Raw genomic sequence first — 18,640 nt, 5'->3', positions numbered from 1 at the left:
CTTACAATACTTGGTTAAAAAAAAGTCTGAACAAAAACCCTAACTTATACTTATATTCTTATATTCTGCCCTGCACTGAAGACTGCAGCAGTCTTCCTTGCTGATGATTGAATGCATGTTTATTGCAGAAGAGCTGTCCCGTTATGAAAAATGACTGCAGCACTTATGTCACAACAATGCACTTGCAAGCTGCACGGCCCGGCTCACGGCGGAGCACAATTTGACCTTTTGAGCATCGGCTACATGATCGATACCACACTGCATGTTTATGATGGGGTCCACAAGAGGCGTAGCAAACCCAGACATGCAGCATCAGGGAAATGACGCTCTCCGTGCGGTGTGGATCGACCCTGGGGCCGCATTACACAAGCCCAATCTGCACTGCAGAACTTTTCCCTGCTCATCACAAACACTCTGACAAAAGTGCCCGCATACACACCCCGAGTCAGCAGTGGGGCCGAGGGAGGGAGGGAGGGAAGGCATATGGGGGAAGGTGATGGTGGCACGTGGCCAGCGCAGAGGACAGGCAAAAGTTGCTAGATAGCCTGAGGGGTGAGCAGAAGGAGGAGTCAGCTGATTTTGGGGGTCTCCACTGGCAGCGTCTCCTCCCGTCCGGCTGCCTCTCCTCTCTAATTGTCTCTCTAGCTTGGCCGCTCCTGCAATGTGGCAGCCGCTGCAGCTGCAGTGAGAATGCGGACTGGTGGATTCTCCTTGAGTGAACCCTGACGGTGCAGCACGGTGAGAGTTGGCCGCTGAGCCGCCGCGCTCCGGGCCACGGAGGGAACACGAGCAGGTAGGTTCATATTTGAAGGACACTGAAACTTTTCCGTCCATATGATGTTTCATTGGTAGTTTCAATTGTTTTGTGTTTTCTTCAGAAGCATCCATTACGCCAAATAAAGTGCTGAGTTTGGCGAAGGGACATTGTCGCAAGTCTGGCTGTTGAAACGCTTCGGAGTGCAAATCTTGTATGGACATGGACGTCCGTGGGATGTGGGTCGATGCCCTGACGCTGGGCCATCCACGCACAACCTTGAACCTGGTCCTCGCACTACTGCTTGGTAATGTCATCAACTGTTTCAACTCCCCTATTGTCGTTTTGCTTTGGCGGCTGATGCTTCAAGATGAAATTCTCCGCTAAATTGATTTTTAATGAGTTAAGTTGTGAGGAACGGATGTGGTCAAGACTGACTCAAGCATTTGGAGAGCATCAAAAATCATTCGACGTTAATGTACAAGATGCTCTTATTTGTTTTCAATTAGCTTTGCATTATTCATACAGGCACTTAAAGCGCTAAAATAAAAGAAAACATGTGACATCTCTGAAACGTCAGCTCCAGATGTTCTGCCCTACTCGCCATAGTCAGAACAAGGTGACAGCAACTCTGACACCAGATTGTGAATTTTGTGTGGCAAACGTAATTGTCACAAACACAGGAGAGGTGTTAGTCGCGCTTCACCCTTACTGTTACTATTTTTGCAAACTCACCATGCACCATAGCACAAGAGGAATTGCGATAGCGAGGGCGCGATGTGAAGGAATCAATACCAGTCTCTCACACATGTGACCTCCTTCACTCCCCCCCCCCCCCTATTTGCTGCAAAGATGCTCGACCTCATTTTGACCTTGATGTTGTTATGAGCAAATTGTGAACTGCATCGTAAGATGCACGTACAGCTTTTTTGGATTTAGCATTGTTTCTCCCTCTGTCATTGCACCTGTGCCTTGAAGTTGTGCACAATGCTTTGTCAGCATGTAGTTTCCACAATACACACTAGGTGGAAGCATTAAACACAAGTGGAGAAGCGCTGGCGGGACTTGCATGTGCTGCATTTAGAAAGAAAGTGGGCTAATGCTAACGTGTCGCTCCTCAGTTGTGAAGCCTGCTCAGGCCTTGGAGATGATTGTCGGCAAGATTCCTTTCCTGCAGGCTGTCAATGGCAGCACGGTCATGTTGCCCTGCTCATACGCCAGCTGCATTGGCATTGAGAACCTTTACTTTAGATGGCAGTTCAATGACAATGGCACCATGCAAACGGTAAGCCCTCCAAAATGGTGGCCAGTTGTGCGTGGGTTGATGGCTTTCCTTTTTTGCCATCAAGGTGTGTGATGCCGTGATACCGTCAGAGGGGTCGGTGCCAAAAGTGAAGATGCATAAAGAGCGCTTTGAATTTGTGGGCAAGAATCAAAACCACAACATTTCCATTTTGTTGTGGAACATCACCTTTGAGGATGGAGGCCAGTACACTTGCTTTGGACGCAACCCCAAAGAAAAGGACAAGAACCACAGCGCCATCTTCACGCTCATTGTGGTGGACGAGCGTGAGCGACTCAATCTTCTCTGGTCTCATCGTTGATATATATTGCGGCCGGTGACTTCTGTGTTTTCCGCAGTGAGGGAGGTGGACAACACGCTGACGATCATCATAGCTTCCGCTGTGGGTGGAGCTATTGCGCTGCTCATGGGCTTCATGCTGCTGAAGAACTTCACTCTCTTTGTTCTATCCAAGCTTGAGGAGAAAAAGTGAGTTCATGTTCTTTCAATATGATGAACACAACTTGGATGAGATGAGATTGTGCTGTTTGAGATGCTGTTGATGTCTGTTCTTCTTCTCCAACAACCCCCTTCTTCCCTCCTCCAACCATCGAGCAGTAAGGAGTGCCTTGTAACTTCATCAGGGATCGACAACACAGAAAACGGCCTCTCAGGAACGAAAGTAGACTCAAAACCCAAACCTACAAAACAGAAATGAGGACATGCATGCATTTTAAAACCCATAGGAGTGCTTTTCGTGCCTGCCTGGCTTTGATTTTCAAATGTACATGCTATGCACAGGAGAAAAGATTTTAGATGCTTTTGTCAAACGTGTTTTACACGTATGATTCAACCAAAGACACCAAGGTTCAATATTTAGACCTCCTTTATGTCAAATTGAATTAGTTCTCCGTATTTTTCCTTAAATACAAAAGCGCTCTTTTTATTTTTCCAAGCACGTTTGCTGAACAGGGCTTTACTCATCATTCGCGTCTGTGTAAAATGTAGTATAAATACAAAGTATGGATACATTACATGCAAATATTACAAAAATATGGATCATCTCACTTGAACTCGACAATCCTCTTAATGTCCTACCAGTGTTGCTGCTTTTATGGAAAACAATTAATGCAATTCATGCATGTGACATGAGTCTGCATTTAGAACGCTTTAAAAAAAATAAAATGAAAAAAACAACGCGGGTTATATATTCTACTCCACTGACAGTAATAATAGTTTTAGCTCTGCGAGGTCAATTAATAAAACCTCATATACTACAAGATCATATCCTATTTTTATGGCCATGCATTGTCCGTGTCCAGTCCTGGTTAATTTGTACTGTATTAATCCACGCAAATGTTTTACCACAGTTATTTGAATGGCAAAGCGAAAAAGATGTTTTGCCCTGTGAATTGCGAAGTCCCTCCGTGACCACGTGACTAGCTCTCATATTGCACGCTGGGTAGTGTAGTACCAGTGTTCTGCCAGTCGACGTGTCAAGATGAGCAACACATCAGGAAATGAATTTACGTTTTATATTTATAGAATTGCACCTTGAAAAGATTACCTCTGGATTGTGAGGCAAACAAATGCTGGAGGAGAACAACTAAAGTGTGAATGGGCAACGGGTGTTACGTCATCATCCTGTAGTGGGATTTTTTAATTTATTTTAGAATACAAATTATACTGTGCCTCCATTCTTTAACCGCTGGCTATTAGCAATACTATAATAAAGGATGGCTAGGTTGATAATATACGCCAGTGGTTGATGAAGAATTCCGTTTGATGGAAATTGAAATCATTTTTTTCTGAAATGATTCCAGATTACTGACTACCATATTTGATGATATTGTGATGGACCTCTGAATGTAGTTCAGTTTATGTATATTCTGATGGAGAGGGCAGTGTGACGATCATCAGTTCTATGCAAGTTACAAAATGAGTGCATGCTCTGGCTGTAAAAAAAAAAAAAAAAATTGTAACACTGATCCTCTGAGTCACTGTGATGATATCGCAAGCAATACAATTTATTATTATCTGGATTAGGGTGTTGGGTTGCAAGGAGAAATGAGAACATCCAAAAAGAACCATCTTGGAATCCATAGACGACATCAGAATCTGCAGTGTGCAGACTTGCCCCATCATTCTCCATCGCTGCACGCAAATATTCGCCTCTAGCTTGCCCACAGATGTTAGGCGTTAACCTCTGAACCTGTTTGGTACTGAAAGAACGAAATAAAGTTTGGAGCAAAATATGCCTTGTCTTGCTCGTTTTGTCAGGGTACACTTAAACAAAAGCAACATCTACGGTTACCGCGAAAGACTAACTTGCAAATTTAAGTCAAATTCAATCATTTGGGGAACCACTGCTGCACAATGCAATACACACAACAGGTTGAACCTGTCCCCCTTTGTTGCAAACACTTGGTATATTCCAATTACCTGCAGTAATTCAGTGCGAGTGCAACTTTACCAGCTCTTGTCACAAAATGTAGCAACCTGATGATCCTTCAAGCAGCTTTTTCCTATAGGTAAGAAAAGTAACACATGATAACTATGGAATATAAGACGTCATTACAAGAATGCGCGTGGAGTTAATTGTTTAATGAACCGAAAAAAAGACAATGGCTGGACCTCAGACTAATCAGCACTGTGTAGCACTTCATTGACTTTTTTTAAGGCTGTACCTGATGGAACCTTTACTAGCATAGCATAGCTGGCTAACATAAAGATAGTTTTTCTTATGCCTCAATCCCACTAATCACACGTTAGTCACTCTTGTGTGCAACTCTGATCAAAGCACACGCCATTAACCGGTTTGCAGAACAAAGTTAAGTTGCAATATTTTTTTGTTTGTTTTTGTGCATTAAAAACGGGCTGCATGTTATATTATATTCAACCAGCAGGCGTCAGCAGTGTGTTAAATTTCTGCACAGATATCCGCTGCTATTGGACGCGTTGCAGAACGGTTTATGAGAGTACACAACACAGTTTAACTTGGAAGTTTCCCAACCTTTTTTGAGACAGTATGGCAATTTACAGTTAAAAAAAAAAAGACACGGCACATCAGCAAACTACAATGTTAATCAAAATATGTTGTCTCATTACTTTACATTGCGTGTAACCCGGGCAGGGGGGCTGTTGAAGATGAACTTTTGCTGACAATGACAACAGGTGGACACACAAGTGAATTGAACATTCTGCCATCTAGTGGAAGGGCGTTAACTGCTCTGTTTGTCACGTTAATCGTTGGCATAGCTACTACATCAACAAAGATACATTAGCTGTAGTGAACAATTAATAGATCCCAGACTGTAGTTACGTGAACTTGAATAATTTTTGCACTGCATATATGATGAGATATATAGGTGGCTGTAGATAGAATCGTGACGATATTAACTTAGCAAAATGGTTAAAAAGTGTAAAGGGTGGTAACTTAAGTTTTTAAGTTTAACAATTTTCACAATAAAATTTCATTATGAAAATTGTTAAACCACCGTTTGAATTTGTTTGAATTTAAAAAAAAAATGCGACCATGCAGCAATAACGCACACAATCTGACGTTGCACCTCATGAAATGTTTTTTTTACATCTTGTTCGTTTTCAGTACAACTTAAAATGTATTATTTAATAAGCTGGATCTGATCTATAGCCCCCTTTTTTAAATTTAAATAAACTGTAGAGACTTTCACATTTTGTGTTTAGATGCTAAAAAAAAAACTACATTTTTGGTCTACCTTCTGTCACAGCCCCCCCATCCACCCAACCAATGCTTGAGCGCACAGCTGCGCTCCATTCTCATTGCTTTCTGCAGAGGAAAAACAATATGATATCAATCTAATAGAAGTCCAGATACTCGAAATAGATTACAAAAAACACACACGCATATACAAAAAGGTGTAACGTTCGTCCCATAGCGCTTCGATTCCAATGCGATGCGCATCTTGTCTGGTCCACATTGCGCAAAGGGTCATCCTGCGCTCACAGGTGGGCGCGCTCCCCTGGGTGCCAAGCAATCCAGACCCTAAATTTGGGTCACGGATGGACCAAGACGGCCGAGACCCATATGTATCCCCTCCGCCAGACCCCGGACCACTCGTCCACTGGAAGAAGGTGGATGTTGGATTTGTTCACGGCGCTAGTCCCGCGAAGAGAGGAGGGACTTGGGCGGGGCTGAGGCTCGTCTCCTTTCCCATCCATTCTTAGTGGGGCGGCAGGGCTGGAGAGACCTCCGGGGAACACAGTCGCCAGTCCAGCACGGAGACCCACCTGGCCCCCCAAAAAAGAAAAAAAAAATTAGGAAAAATAAACCCCTGCGCCTCACGCTCGCCAGGATTGCAAATATCTCCCAAAAATATACCTGCTATTTATGGCATGTGGCTTGTAACTTTACTCCTGCTGTACTCTCTCCAAGAAGGTAAGACAAATTCCATATTGTCATTTAGTGAGTATGATAGTTTCTAAGTTGATTTAACGGCGACCATCGATCGAAAATATTGTAAATGCATTCATTCGCAATGTGATGCGAGGCTGCCGCTTTGAGGCGTCGTCTAATTAATAGAAAATATTCACGCTTATTTTTAAGACACAAATGCAAAGGACGGCTCAAATGCGTATGTTTTTAAGAAAGTGATGCTAAAAAAGTGTGTTTTTGTGCGAGATGTGCGCTTTCGAGCTCGGGCCCGTGACGCCTGGATTGTTTTTCGCATTACCAGTTGGGATATGAATATGTAAAATGGCTGAATGGAGAGAATGAGGTGCAAATACAGCGAGAGGTGGAAAACATGCAAATCATGCACATCTTTCAATCGATCCCGTCTATTGCAACGAATTGCACCCCAAATTTTGCGCTCTTTAAAGTTTTCACAAGGCACGCGTGTGGTTTCTATCGATTAATTTCCCACTCATTGTGCATATTTTGCTAATTGCAGCTGTTTTGATAAGGCCGTGTCCAATCGCTCCTCCACAAAACGAGCCATTTCCATCAGGATATTTTCGGCACTTTCATTATTTTTTGTAATTAGCGACAATTTATTGCTATTAGTAATTTGATTAACAAAAGGCATTTCCCCGACAACGGCCCTTTTGGCTAAATCGGGATAAAGCCGCATAAAGGCCCTAATTGGTGCAATTAGCCGCTTTGACATTCAGCTTTGAAATTGATTTGTAAACGTAAAGGGGTTGATTTCAGTACATTTATTTTTTTTCTTTCTTCCCTGTGAAATAAATCCCCCCATCCTGCTGCCAAGTTGATCCTCTTCTATTAAAGTGCTTTATAATCTGGACACATCTGCATCGAAAATTGCAGAAATTAAGCACCCTTTGCACATCCGGGCCTTTATATCAACGAATGTGTGACATTTTGTATTAAAATGTGGAAGCCATACGTCTGCTTTCTACACAAATTCGAGGTTTTTTTTTCCCCTTCTCGCACCTTAATTTATTGCAATTAGTCGTTCCCCCCTTATTTGTAATTTTTATTTTCTTAAAGCCACTATATCGAATCTCCCCCTTATTTATTTATCAACTTGAAGAAGGAATTAATGAAGTCACGGTGCGCCCTTCGTGCATGTGAATTTACGCAAATGAGGGTGTCCATACTCAGGGGAGAGGAGGTGGGCCAGATTGCAGACTTGCCCGGTCATGTTCCTCACTAATGGAGCACCTGGACCCCCAGACGTGTTCGCGCGCCTGGCAGGGTGTGCGCCCCTTTTGCGCGCGCCCGTGTGTGCGTGTGTGTCGCGTGCGTAATGGCGCGCAGAATTAAGAGAACGGGGACACCCTTGTTGTGCTTGCTCTAAACATATGGCTCCTACGCGTTATGCATACACAAACGGAAATGCGAAGTTTATTTGTCACTTTTTGCCTTGGAATATACGCGCTCAAGTGCAAAAAAAAAAATATATGGGAGCGGAAGGAAAAAGGCACGCGCGTTTAGCAGGCAGTGTAATTAACGCGAATTGGTTAAGAGTCGATTAAAGCACAATGCCGGTATTTCTCGAACAATTTGGAATATTCTATAAAAGTTGGGAGCTTTCAGTCCAATTCTTTTATTATATCCACACAGAATGGATTTTGAGCAATTTAACGTCCAGCGGCCTGCCAAGTGGGGGCCTTCTTTTGAGGCTCCTATTAAAAGGCGAGCGGTTCAAAATAAACCAAAAAACGTGAATTTGATCTATCTCACGAAGCAATAAGGCGATCCTTCACCCATGTGTCCCCCATATGCAGCTCAACCTCCGCAAATAGAAATATGCTAAATTGGCCCTCCCTTCCCTGCAGTCCAATTCCCAGTGCTGTCTTTGCAAGGCTGCACAATTAAAGCTGCATGGTGAGCAGTAGGCACCGCTCAATGACAGAGCTGCCGGCTCCACTGGGTGACATTATTAAGGCAGCTTCCCATTTGCACAATTCCATTTTAAAAAATATTGATGCAATGTACAAGATTGTAAAAATAAAATGCACGTGGACCACTCTGGATGTACATGATGATTTCAAATAGGCAAGTGTGATACATTTGCATCATTGTAGCCTTGCTCTTCAGAATCACATATTCTCATTTTTACTGTGAAAAACTATTAGTTTATTGCTGCAAACTTGAGATGTGAAAGTCACTGCAGGCATCCATAATTGCATTTCTAAGTTGAAGGCAAGTTAAGGAACAGACGCAAAACTCAAAAGACACCGCAGTGTTCGACTGGCGTATTTTTTGGGCTAGATTCATTCGGCAAATGTCAAATTCATGAAGCAAGTGGTTGTTTTTGTTCGATCTCCATCGCTCCCCTCCCGCCATCGTTTCCTCCTCTCGCAGCAACTCCCCTCCCTCTCTTTCCCTCATCACTAGGCAGAATTAAAGGCTGGGGGGAGGGGCCGTTTATGCAGACTGTGCTGGGACTTGTGATCCACAGATTTGATATTCACATTAGGAGAGAAACTGGCTGCTTTGATGTGAGGGGGGGAGCAGGTCCCAGGGGACTGCTGAAGTAGCACACTTTTCTTTTTCCACTGACACAGCACAGGCCGGGGGTGGCTGGGTGGGATGATGTTGGCGGAGGGCGTAGCAGATTGTTTGGGACAGGCCGTGCATAAAGACAGTAGGTGGGAACTACCATATCCCTCCGTTGATTAGATGTAACCCCAAGCGCATCCCCCGCCCACTTACACGAGACCCCAAGGATTAGCTACAAGCTTACACCTACCTTTATCTCCTGACATCCCCCCAATATTCAATTCACACCCCTTGTGACAGTCCCCGTGCACTTTTCCCTCCTCCGCTTCAGTTTTCTCCACATTATACCCCATTTGTCAAAAACCACAACTTTAGAAGTTACTTTTTACTTGTCGTTGGAAAGAACCCCCATCACCCAATTTGATAGAGACTGCTGTCAAATTAATGCAGATGGATGGCGATAATAGAAGAACACACGTTGCTACACGTCTGGTTGGGCACAGGGGTGCGAAGGCACATGTATGTTGAAACACCGGTGGCGGCTCTGGGCTTTGTTTACCACCTCTTTCCATTCCAGTTGTGTGTGAGTGTTGCATGGTGCATACTCACATCTTGCTGAAGCGCAGATCAGCTGCATTATGCATGATGAAACCTTGCATAGGTTATGACTTCTACCTCTACAACATACATATTCATGCGGCGCTCTGGCAGGATGTATAAAATAGCGGCTGCGGCTCTGACAGCCCATGCAGTACTCGACTGTCGGACTCTGCTCCAATAAGTACCGAATTTTTCCAGTATTTACACGTCTTACTTTCTTTTTGTTTGGGAGTCAAAAAATATTCAAAACTTTGGAGAGGGATGAAACAAAAAAAGACCCTTTTATATTTTTCTCATTCTACAATCCCCAAATGTTTATCACATTGTGACAACACATTGTCTCCTCCTATTGTGACTTTTGCTTTCGTTTGTGCAGTTGCGTGGTGCATGCGCTGATTTTGAGTGGTGGGAGTTTGCGCTGATCCTGTTTCTGTTCCTGCTCCATCAGTCCCCCTAGTACTCCCCAGCCTTGTGTGCCCGGGCCCCCGGGCATGTAATCCACAACCAGAGCCCACTCCTCCCTCCCCCAAGCTCTCAGGGTGACCCCCGCACTCCTCTACTTTAGCCCTGTCCCCCGATTGGGAGATTATAGATATTGCAATCTTTAATATGGCTTTATGCTCAGGGGCCATTATCAGTAATCTGCAGTGGGGAGGGAGTCTGACCTGGATTTTTTTTTTTTTCTGCTCGCCATTGGGCTGTCAGTCACATTTCATATACCATCTGTAACATTCTGACCAGTTTGATCAATCTCAAGCTTCGGGGCACTCTCACTTGTGATTGTGATTTTTCACTTCAGCTCAAGATGGTAAAGTTAGTAGCAGCGGTGGTGACAGTGTTGATCTACAAGCGTCACTTGTGTTGAGCAGGTGTTTAACCCATTTTGTTATAGTACAGCCATTTTTAGCTTTCATGGAGTTATTTGGGTTAAATCATAACCCAGCGGACGTTTTTACGGCAACTACCTTCAACTTTTATGTTCCTCACATTAATCTCGTGCAGACAGACTTTTATGTATCCTGAATAGATGAAAGGATCTGGTATAAAACCACTGTTAGACTATATTAACTATACTATATTGTAAGAATATATCGTGACTTTATTGTTACAGACAAAATAAGAGCTATATGACAGTTTTGCCAGTACTGAATTGTCTAGAAAAAAAATTATAGTTGTGACACACCCCAAAAATTTATGTGGTTTAATACGCTATATAAAATATTCTATTAGGTAAACATATATTTTTGAAAAAAATCTATATTCTAATACTACACGGTCACTGTAAAAATTAGAATGAAGACATAGCAAGATGTCTACCCTTGTAGTTTTTCCTCACTTAATCTTTTCTATGGTGACCCCAAATTTTCAAGACCCCCTACCTCCATCTTTCCTCTCACTCTTAGTTCTCTGAATGCGTTTCATGTGAGTGCCAATGAGTCCTGTATGTCTGTCTCTCTGTGTGCGTGCATTTGTGTGTGTGTTAAATATGTAAGGAGATTAAACAGACTTAAATCTGCGTCTGGCATAGAAATTCCAATCACATAACCTATCATCAGTGTTCTCTCGCGTCCTCTTTGTTTGTGTAAGCGTACAACTGTATTGAGGTAGCAGGCTCCGCCCCCTTCCCCATCTACCTTATTCACCACGGGCTTTGGCCCAAATCCCTGGCTTTCTGCATCACGTGACGAATGTTTGCAGCTGGACATTTGACGTACATTTGTTATGATTTATTTTGCAATACATTTGCCTGATGTCCTGTTTTCTCTTTGCCCCTTCAGTACACAGTGAGGATGTGAGCTCTACCAGGCTGTACTTTGTGAACGCTTCCCTGCAGAGGGTAACCTACTCCAGCTCGGTGGGGGTGTCCCTACCCTGTCCAGCAGGGGGCACCCCCAGTGCCATTCTGCGCTGGTACCTGGCCACCGGCGACGACATCTACGACGTGCCCCACATCCGCCACGTGTACGCCAATGGCACCTTGCAACTGTACTCCTTCTTGCCCTCCGCCTACAACAGTTACATCCATGACAACGACTACTTCTGCACTGCCGAGAACCAGGCGGGCAAAATCCGCAGCCCCAACATCCGCATCAAAGCTGGTGAGTTGGTTGACTAGTTGGGTTGGGGGTGTGAGTCCCCGGAGATCAAAATGAGACTCTGCATGATGAGTAGAGTGAATGTGATTAGCAGCGGAAATAAAAGACTAGTTCACTCACAGGATCACCTGGCCCAAAATAGTCCATCCGAACCCAAATCCAGAATGACCTAGAACATAATAAACAGAGCACAACGATTTGACGGAAGCACGTGACATTATCCCGATGTAACGCGTCAGTGTCATGAAAGCTAAAAAACACACAGAAGATAAGAAGCACCTTAAATGTGTTGATTCAGTGATCCAAATTAAATTTGACAAAAAGTGTCACGACCGATTTGAGTGTACTGTTGTTGCATTAGCAAAAATAACTTTTGTATTTGCTGTTTGCAGGAGAGAAATATTGCAGGTCGACTGATTCAATTCAATTGTCTATTTTTGGAAAATCTGACCAGATGCAGCTTCTGTGCTGTCATTTATTCCCTCTTCTCTCTTTCCTCTCCACCCAAGTTCTCCAAACTGCCCTCCTGTGTCAAACTAAATATAGCTACAGCACACTTCTTTAATTATCTCTCATTAACAACCCTAATTGGTGCTTTTCATTGATTAGACTGCGTGCCGCTGCTTTAATAAGCCAGATCTCATCTCTTGTAAAATCGCACATTTGGGGATTGCAGAACTACAAATTGAGATTCCCAAGAAGAGATTGAAATTACTCAACAAATAGTAACCTCAAATCACCGCCAGAGTAAATCTGGATGATATAGTAGTTGCACCGCGTCTGTTCTCTGCGGTTCATTCAGGCCAGTCTCCCCCCCCCCCCCCTCGCACTTCCCTCCTGCTGTCAACATCTGCTTTCATATTCTGCCTCCCAACACCAAGCAGAACTAATACTCATATTCATTCTAATACTAATACTAGCGCCAAGTTGTGGATTTGAGCCAGGACCCTGAGCTGCATGCCAGCCGGGCGTTGCCGTCATTCCCTCATGACCCAAAAGCCTGGCTGCAGGAGACGAGGGATTAGCGTGAACCAAACATCCTGTAGCCTCTGTTGGGCCCTGGTGTCTCTTGAACAGGTTGCAGAGGAACTTAGTGGGGGTCTCGTATTTGGATCTAAAAAATTTTTTAAAAAGTGATGTAAATTATCCTAAAATCCCATCCAACAACAACATATGCTAGTTCTGCTTCCATAGTAAAGTATTCCAACACCAGTTCCTTAGCAACCTTTTATAGTTCCAAGCTTCATTTTTGCTAATGAACTTCTGCTCATGCAACATATTGAGGGGGGAAGTGGGTAGCATAAAGTTCTGAACAAAAATGATTTATTATTCATAATGATAACAAAAAACATCCAGTGATTATCTTGTCTAATGCAAGCTATTAATGTTGAGCGCTAGGACCTAATCAAACAAAGCTCAAAAACAGGCAAACATATTTTGTGTGTACGTGTGTAGTTTTCAGGGAGCCCTACACTGTGCGGGTGGCGGACCAGCGCTCTATGCGGGGCAACGTAGCCGTGTTCAAGTGCCTCATCCCCACTGCCGTGCAGGAGTACGTCAGCGTCGTATCCTGGGAGAGAGACACGGTCTCTATCGTCCCAGGTAAGACATTGCTTTTTTTTTTTTTTTTTTTTTTTTTTTTTTTTTAATATATATCTGCCGGCAGATGTTTTGTATGTCATTGTAGGAATCAGGATGGTTTTGATCTAGTTTGTGTCGGTGCATGACAGTTGACGTATGTTGACTTTTTTGTGTTTTCTGTCTGCTCACTGTTCTGGATCATTGAGCTGGCCTTCCAGCTTGAACCCCCCCCCCTCCTCTTTTACTCAGCCTCCTCTGGGCAGACATTTTCTTTTCTCCGTTTACATCTCATTGATACAAATGTCAAATCTTGACGATAACTGTAATTGACATTCCCGACTTTACGTATAGTTTCTTTCATCGGGTCTTGAGCTTACTATTATGCACTTGAAGAAAGGAGTTGGATGGACATCATTTACATGTGAGGAGAAAAAAAAGTAATGTCAAGCCTTTGTTTTTTCTATTTCCATGATGTGTCTTTTATTATGTGATCATTGTTTATATCGTAGCTCTTGAAAAATTTGTCAGGCTACGATATGTGCAAGTGCAATGGTGGAACGATAGAAGGAAAGGAAAATGAAGCAAGGAGGCTAGTAGGGCAAGAATGGCCTCAGGTTCCGGCAGATGGTGTTTTATATCTTATGTATGCAAAGTCCAACATTGTGTCTCATAAACAGGCGTCAAGGTTTTGTTTAGTAGTCGACATGACGACAAGCACAAAAAAAATATACATATGCAGGCATATATGGCCGTAGCTGTCGTTGGGTATTTTTATTTATTTTGTAAACAATCCGTGGATGCATTGAAATGTTTTTGTTAGTTTGACACGTATCTGGATAACAAACATCTGATTTGATTGTGAACTTCAAGATGCTTTCCGTGTTTGGTATGGCGTCACGAGGCTGCCGTGTGTATGTATGGCTATATAGGTCACTTGATGAGCAGTGAGTGTGAAGATCAGATGCTGAACATGATGAGCTGCTCACTGAACTCGACACTCGCCTCTGTACAAACGCTAGACGGCACAAACGCTGCGAGCCCTCACAGTGAAGCCCGTTCAACCTTGACCCTCTTTTTTATCTGCGCATGCCAATCAAACATTAAATCCATGCAACAAATAAACCCAGTCACCTGTCAGTTGGAAAACAATGACCTTGCTTTCATAGAACTAGTCAACGAAAAGGAAAAAAATTTGGCCCAATGCTTGAGTTGATGACATAACACCATGCGGCCTTGCCCTCCCAAGCCCAACCGATTCCATTCTGACAGTCGCACATGTCCCCCATCTGTTTGTGTGTGTGTCTGTGTGTATATATTAATATGTGTGTGTTTTACATTTCTGTCTGTGTCCCACTTTCCTATCCAGCCAGAACATTATAAGGGGGTTTTAAGAGGGGAGGGGTGGGGGGGGTGCAGGCAGACTGACCTAGTTCCCTTTCACTTGCCCGTCCCGGTACCGTCATTGGTGTGAAGTATTGTACAAGTGTGTTTGTGCCCACATAAGGCACAATTGGAGACATGATCTGAAGGAGAGTTGAAGTAGTGACATAAAGATGAAGAGTTAGTGGACGGGCCTAAAAAAAAATCACCATGAGCACAGATTTAAACTGTCAGAGTAACCAGCAGAGAACTAATGAGTGGCTCCGATGCATCCAGACTGGACCAGCAGATGGCTGTGGCCACATGGATGGCCCACAGAAGATGCCCAACTCGGCTTCCACCTAGTATAATATTGTCAAATTGAATCATAGTTTAACGTCAATGGGTAAAACGAATCCACGTTTGGATCCTAATGGGTCTCGCTGAGAGGCAAGGTCACTTACAGGCTACATTACTGATCAATTCTCGGCCCCTGGCGTCCTTGTTGGGTGTCAGCTGGTTCAAACCACACGCTCTCGCACACACGAGGGTGCTCACATGGTTTATTTGAAATCAAGCTAAACAAGGCTCAATGACGAATCTAAACTGATCAGTTTCGTAGTTGCGTCACTTTGATCTCTGCTGTGTCATATGTACCATATTTTCCGGACTATAAAGCGCACCGGACTATAAGGCGCACCTTCAATGAATGGCCCATTTTAAAACTTTGTCCTTATATAAGGCGCACCGGACGATAAGGCGCACCATTAATACATCATGTCAGATTTTTAATCCAAATCAAATCATTCTCCATTTTATCTTTTTTATTTCAACTTCAGGCATGACAAATTACTTTATAATCACAAAATAATGATCCATAGTCTTTTTAATTCATGATTCATAGTCTTCAGCGGGCCACTTATGATTGATTTCATGACACAATGCTTCGGGCCAGTTTAAATTTAGGAATTTGGTCCATATATAAGGCGCACCGGACTATAAGGTTTTTGAGAAAATTTTAGGTCTTTAGGTGCGCCTTATAGTCCGGAAAATACGGTACTGTTTTTATTTTAGTAGTTTTTATTCTAGTAATTAAATGTCTTCTTAAGACTCCAATCAGGTGTCTGTTAGTAAATCTGAGCTTGTGCCCACAGAGCAAAGAATACATGAATGGAATCGCTTGTCTGAGACACCACGTACTCGTGTAAACACCGGTCCGACAAATGCATTCATTTCTAGGGAGAACAAATGTACAAGCCTCCCCACACACACTTTGAATGTGACACAATAAAACCATTTCCAGATTTGACATGAACCCGCCTGAAAAGGGAAAAGCCATTAAACATTAACCTGGGCTACATTAAAGCTGCGCTCGCTCAGCTCGCCGTGGTGTGACGGTGGGAGGCTGGGGAGCACATGGCCTCCCCAGGGCTCATGGGACACAACCTCATTGACTGCCCCCCCCCTTCCCAAACTGTCCAGTGATATCACGTTTCCTCACTCTCTCTTCCATCCCTTCAATGATCCTGCCACTGCTGCCCCATGTGGCACACAGCAGGGTGTGTGTAAGAAGGGGGGGGCACATCATGCAGCTGATATCATGAAGCCAAGCATGCAATAAAACCTCCATGCAAGGAAGGAAATTGCAAGATGGCGTCAGTTTGTACGCTCACGTACAATCCGACCGCATGACAGTGTTTTGCAGTTTGCTCACTTCAATGAGTGCTTCCCTCTCTTTTGTACGTGTAATTTTGTCCCATTTACCTCAGTGAGAGTGAGAGCGAGGCAGGAGCAGATGGGCTGCTGGCAGCCATCTTTTACTCAGTTAGCTTGAGTAGGCACGTGGAAGAGTGTGTTAATTAGCACAAGCGTGTGTGTGTGTGCGTGCATGTGTGTGCGCGCGAGGGCCACAATAGGCATAATTATTTCTGCTTGAGAGGCCAGTTTTAGGGGGGGGGGGGTGCTGAGTTGGGGTGGGGGGGCTGAGACGGAGAACAACAATGTCCCAACCACGGGCTTTGTGTGTGTTCAGGAAAGGGCTGACAAGTGTCGGCTATTATTGACTATTTACACACTACGACACACGCCCGCTCACGTGCACTTAACACGGAATACTCTGCATGGCCTGCCGTGTAACACGCATGGCGTATGAGCGTGTTTGTCGAGCATCGCCGTATCAGTGTCAATCAGTGTAAGAGGGAGAGATGGGAAAGTCCCCGAGAGCACATCACTCTGACACAAATCTGGCCACCATCTCCGCCTTCAAGCCAGACTTAGTGACAATACATCTGACAGAGGGAGACTTACTCCATATTAGGTCAGATTTGCTGATTTTAACTTTTTTTTTTTTTTTCTCATAGCCCCAATTAAGGTTAAATCACTCTTGTCATTTTCTAAGTATTTGAGTCACTATCACAAATGAAAGCGTGTGCCAAGGCTTAGTGCGAATAAGTGAAAGGAGATCTCTTGCCTGGACTGATTTAAGAAATAAGATTTAAGTCAAGAGGTTTTAACCCTTTTCCTCTGTTGCTTTGTTTAGGTTAGCGAGAGACGGATTAGTGCCGGGAGATTACCGCACGTTTTTCCCCGAAATTGTCTTTAAGGAAACATTTAAATGTCCAGTTTGCTTCTCAGTGTTTGGCAGGCCACAATAGTCTATTTTCTTTTAATCCCCACCAATCCTTTCATAACATAACATTTCAAAATGATTTCTGTTTAAAGTTTTAAGGCCATGTTTTTGTCCTTTTCACGTGATTGTATCATGTATGTAACACGGCTTAGTGACAGTCTTGTCAAGATAAATGTTTGTACTATAGAAACATTCAAAAAATACATTGCAAATAAGTCATTATATTTGTCACGATAGCCAAAATGAGGTCTGTATTTCTCGTGGTGACGGGGTCACGCAGAGACATAATCAAGAATCAAATGTGATCCCTGGTGGCCCTCCAAGTGTCATGTTCCGACATGACCCGGCAATCAGACCTATTGATCCGACGCACTGTTTGCTGAGCAATCACACACAGTCCCCACACCAACACTATAATGAACTAATTCTGAGTGTCTCACAAGCTCTGTTTGATGGGGTTAACTAAAGTCAAGGCTTTATTGTGCGCTGGGGTCTTGCTGGAACAGTAGCGCTTAAAAAAGCAGACTTGGTGCGGACAACCGGCGTTCAAGGTCATGCTCAGATGTAGCGACGAGCAACTTTAAAGAGTCGAGTGCCTCTTCCAACGTCACATTGGGGTTATTTGTTTACTTTGCTGCCTGGGATTTCGACGAGCCTCTCTGGTAAACACGGGCGTGTACATGCCTTTGGACGTGTGTATGTGTGTGTGACGACTTAAGCCCCGTCTCTCTCCATACTGGGCAGTGACACTCCTCTGCCACCAGCACTCTAATGCTTTGGTGGGGGGGAGGGGCGGGGTTGCTGGTTGCAGACCAGGCAACCCACTCAGTGCTGCTAATGCAGCTCACGGCCTCAGGCCATGGGCTAAGCTGAAGTGCACCTCACCACACACACACACACACACACACACACACACACACACACACACACACCATATATTCAACAATGTTGTTTAGCTACAGCTGAAGCAAAACAACTTGGTAGGGGGATTGGAATTGTCCCCTATATTTTTTTTTTTTTTTTTTTGCATGTTTTTGGGTGGAACAGGCAGGCTCCTTTCATGAATTGACACTCTAAAGCTCAGTGTGGAGTCAGAGATGTGTGTATCCAGGAGGTGAACCGAGGTTAGCATATTTCTACAAACTGCGGTGGATTGGGATGTGTGTGTGTGAGTGACTTTCCCTCTCTCGGGACCCTCATTATCACGCCTGTCCCAGATGTCACCAAGCACATGAAACACACATCATGAATAATGGAGTGCTATTTCTACATCTTCCTCCACCTCGGCCCCTCGTTTTCCTCTGATGCCTCGTCCCGCTCGCGGCCCGCTCCTTCTTTCCAGGACGGTCCGTTTAGCTTTACGCAGCGTCGTGCGCCTGGAGATGCATTC

General features: G+C 44.0%; 2 protein-coding genes across 4 annotated transcripts in view; both read left to right on the top strand.

Moving 5' to 3' along the window:
* Window positions 1-486: 486 nt before the first annotated feature.
* On the top strand, window positions 487-4,291 carry LOC125982590 (sodium channel subunit beta-4). Of its 2 annotated transcripts, none has more exons than XM_049743415.2 (6): window positions 487-793; window positions 882-1,061; window positions 1,876-2,039; window positions 2,104-2,323; window positions 2,396-2,525; window positions 2,655-4,291. In XM_049743415.2, exons 2-6 carry the CDS (start codon window positions 971-973, stop codon window positions 2,752-2,754), a joined length of 705 nt encoding a protein of 234 aa, XP_049599372.1. In that variant the 5' UTR covers window positions 487-793; window positions 882-970; the 3' UTR covers window positions 2,755-4,291. The 2 variants fall into 2 exon arrangements, with proteins under 2 accessions (XP_049599372.1, XP_049599371.1); XM_049743414.2 differs by having other exon boundaries at window positions 879-1,061.
* Window positions 4,292-6,157: 1,866 nt separating this feature from the next.
* The window catches only part of LOC125982586 (cell adhesion molecule DSCAML1), a 32,735-nt gene continuing 20,252 nt past the window's right edge, over window positions 6,158-18,640 (top strand). The window contains exons 1-3 of one of the 2 annotated variants that reach the window (XM_049743392.2): window positions 6,158-6,453; window positions 11,364-11,684; window positions 13,137-13,283. In XM_049743392.2, coding sequence (XP_049599349.1) covers window positions 6,411-6,453; window positions 11,364-11,684; window positions 13,137-13,283 — 511 coding nt within the window. In that variant the 5' untranslated portion in view covers window positions 6,158-6,410. The remainder of the gene's footprint in view (window positions 6,454-11,363; window positions 11,685-13,136; window positions 13,284-18,640) is intronic. The other variant, XM_049743391.2, reaches the window with a different exon arrangement.

This window comes from Syngnathus scovelli, chromosome 15, assembly GCF_024217435.2.
Source record: "Syngnathus scovelli strain Florida chromosome 15, RoL_Ssco_1.2, whole genome shotgun sequence".
NCBI classification, from domain to species: domain Eukaryota; kingdom Metazoa; phylum Chordata; class Actinopteri; order Syngnathiformes; family Syngnathidae; genus Syngnathus; species Syngnathus scovelli.
The sequence above is the reverse complement of the archived record's forward strand: the minus strand, read 5'-3'. Positions and strand labels throughout refer to the sequence as shown.